The 3,112-nt window shown below is 35.8% G+C and overlaps 1 protein-coding gene across 1 annotated transcript; it reads right to left on the bottom strand.

Moving 5' to 3' along the window:
- Positions 1-695: 695 nt before the first annotated feature.
- Positions 696-2,248, bottom strand: NUDX1 (nudix hydrolase 1). Its single transcript, XM_089831967.1, has 2 exons — positions 1,923-2,248; positions 696-1,310 (listed from the first exon to the last, which is right to left on the bottom strand). The coding sequence occupies exons 1-2, from the start codon at positions 2,044-2,046 to the stop codon at positions 1,006-1,008; spliced, it is 429 nt and encodes a 142-aa protein (XP_089688093.1). The 5' UTR covers positions 2,047-2,248; the 3' UTR covers positions 696-1,005.
- Positions 2,249-3,112: the final 864 nt, after the last annotated feature.

The following is a 3,112-nucleotide window of genomic DNA, read 5'->3' as shown; positions in this document are numbered from 1 at the left end:
AAATTAAAGTCATAATTTTTGGAGCTTTAGAGGGATTTCTCAAATTTTTAATGTATAAATTGATTTCAGAATTAGAAGAAAGATATATTCTACTTATTTGATTTTCTTTTTAAGTCCTACAAAATGAGAAACAAAAAGGAGAGCTCAACAATGAGCTCTAGCGTGAGCAACAAGATCATCCAACTCAAGAGACATAATAAGTGACTATCCACAATATTCATACCGTAATCATTGGAGCGATTACTAATTGAAGCCAAATTTTTTTTGAAGTTATAATTTAAGATAAATGTTTTTTTAATAAAAATAATAACACGCTCTTTGAAATTTCCTTATTGTTTTGGCTGTTGTCAATAATTGTGTCACACGGGGAGGTGTTCCCTCTCCCTCAAATCCTCTTGAAATTAATAAAATTGACCAGAAATGGTGTAGCATCAATCTAGATCCACAACACTTGATAACTTAGTGGCAATCGATGTTTTAAATTGATCAAATTCAGAATTTGCTTAGAAATTTTTACCGTGTGCTATTATTAATTTATGAATAGCACGCCAAAGCAATTTGAAGTGGCTTCACATATTTGTTTGGTTGATTTCAAATTTTAATTGAATGAGCGTCTGAAGATCACAAGATAAAATGCGACAAACTTAAATCACACTGAAATTGCCCCATTATCTGTAATACATAGAAACACACCATTAAGATTGGATCGCAAATAAAATTGCACTATGGATAAATCCGTGTCTTAAATCACACAAAAAAATGCTGCACTGTAATGGACAGGAAATAGGCCAGAGCCTGCATCACATTACAGCTATTTGCAAAACATCTTTACGAGGGATTTGATAATGGCGACTAAAGCATACCCAAAAAAAACTATTGAACCATATCAACATCAAAAGGCGCTGCAGACATCCTTCAATGGCAGAGTTTAAACGAACTGCATACAAGCCCCCTTAAGAATGCAAATTTCCAACAGATAAAACATTACAAAAGAGAAAAGGCAGCCTATGAGTAATTTTTAAAGGGAGAGAACCCAGTGTCAACTAATGCCTGGAGAGGCTTAAACATAGGAGTGGGCAAATTTCCCCATTTCACCCACTCCCACCCATCACATTTATCAGGCTCTAGGGTTTGCGGCTGTTGCCCCGAATCGCTCAATTCAGCCCGCATAAAAATAGTAACATAATGAGAAGGCTTGGGTTCTTCTTTTACCATTATGTTATTTGTAACTGTTGCAAACTCGATCTTATGGATCGACAGCCCTGTTTCCTCCAACACCTCGCGGGCTGCACACTCTTCCCAACTTTCCCCTGTACATTCATGAGTATGAGCAAAAAAAAGAGCATATGTAATGAAAATGAGATAAAAATATTTAAAAATTTCTGGAATTGGGGCTGCGAATCGAACCGAATTCTGAGAGCATTCATGAATGCAAGCAAATAAAGCATAAGTAATGAAAATGAGATGAAATTCTAGGAACATTTTCTGAAATTTGAGGTGAGAATCGATCCGAATTCTAGGAACAATAATGAATGCAAGCAAATAAAGCATTGTAATGAAAATGAGATGGAATTTCAGTTACGTTTTCTGAAATTAGAGGTGAGAATCGATCCGAATCCTCGGAACATTCATGAATGCAAGCAAATAAAGCACATGTACTGAAAATAAGATGAAATTCTTAGAACTTTTTCCTGGAATTTGAGGCGAGAATAGAGCCGAATTCTCAGAACATTCATGACTACAAGCAAATAAAGCATATGCAATGAAAATGAGATTCAATTTTTAGAGCTTTTGTGGAATTTGGAGTGGGAATCGACCTGAAATTTCAGAGCATTCATGAATGCAAGCTCAAATAAAGCATATGTAGTAAAATCAGATGAAATTGAAAGATTATTTTCTGGAATTGGGGGTGAGATTCGAACCGAATTCGAGATGACCGCCAGGAAGAGCGAAGGTGGAGTGGCCAATGGAGGAGCGTCGGCGCCCCACAAGCACGCTTTCTCCCCTCACCACAAATACTGCAACTCCTACTCTAGGAACTTGCATCTTTAACACTGTATCTCCAAACTCTAACCCTGGATGTGAAAACCTAGAAGAAAACTCCTATTTCTTCCAACGGCGATTTTTCTGTTCTATAAGAGAAGGGCTGCTTCTGCTGCCCGTGTATCTTGCCTCTCGTACAGTAGCTGTAGAGAATTACTTTGCCGCGTTTCGCTCGAATTTTGCGATTTTGGCGCCAACTACAAATGCTCTTTTGTTTAGAATTAAATTATTAATCATTGCACTTAATAAAGTGCAATGGTTAGGCTCATAAGAAGATATACCTAGGTGATATCTTCAAGGGCTGGGAAAATTGTGATCAACCACATTGCAATCGTTTAAAACTTTTATAATTGATCAATTTACCCAAGCTAAAATTAATTTTGTAGCTTTAAATGATGAAAACAAAATAAACTATAAGTGAATCGTTGTTAGTAAAATACATGAAATATTGAGATTCTGTCTTTTGTGAGTGGGAAGGGATAAATTTGAAGCTTCTTGCGTAGGTTCTTTTTATCAAAACATCTTGAATGTTAGATGTTCTAGGCAACCCAAATATAAAACTTGGTGTAGCCACAATAATGTTTAATAACTGAAAACATTTCAATAATGATTGCACAATAGTAGGAACTTATGCATTGAAAATCATGAAGAGAAGGGAAAGGTCAAGATTGTAGTGTAGCTTCTTTCAATGTTAATGCCACTATAAGTTACCACACTATATCAACCAAAAGTATGTTGAGGCACCAAAAAGATGTCCTTGCAATGAAACAAAGTCTTCTTATGTGACAATGAAAAGTAGATGTTCAGATGTAGGGCTTAAAAATAGAAAACAAATTTTGTTGGTCCCAACAGGTATTGTGAGGGGGAGTGAATCAATACCTGTACTTTTCTTCCATTTAATGGTTAGTCTGATGATTCTCTTTACAAGCTTAGTTGTTGCCTCTTTAATAGCTAAACATATAATGAATGATATGCAATAAAACCATATAATATTCCACATAGAAGCATACACCAATGACACAGAGATTTATACGTGGAAACCCTCGATGAGAGAGTGAAAACCATGGTG

The sequence above is a fragment of the Cupressus sempervirens genome, chromosome 5 (assembly GCF_028749045.1).
Source record: "Cupressus sempervirens isolate cs-2001-9-10 chromosome 5, ASM2874904v1, whole genome shotgun sequence".
Taxonomy (NCBI): domain Eukaryota; kingdom Viridiplantae; phylum Streptophyta; class Pinopsida; order Cupressales; family Cupressaceae; genus Cupressus; species Cupressus sempervirens.
Note: the sequence above shows the minus strand (reverse complement) of the source record. Positions and strands in the feature narration are given on the sequence as shown.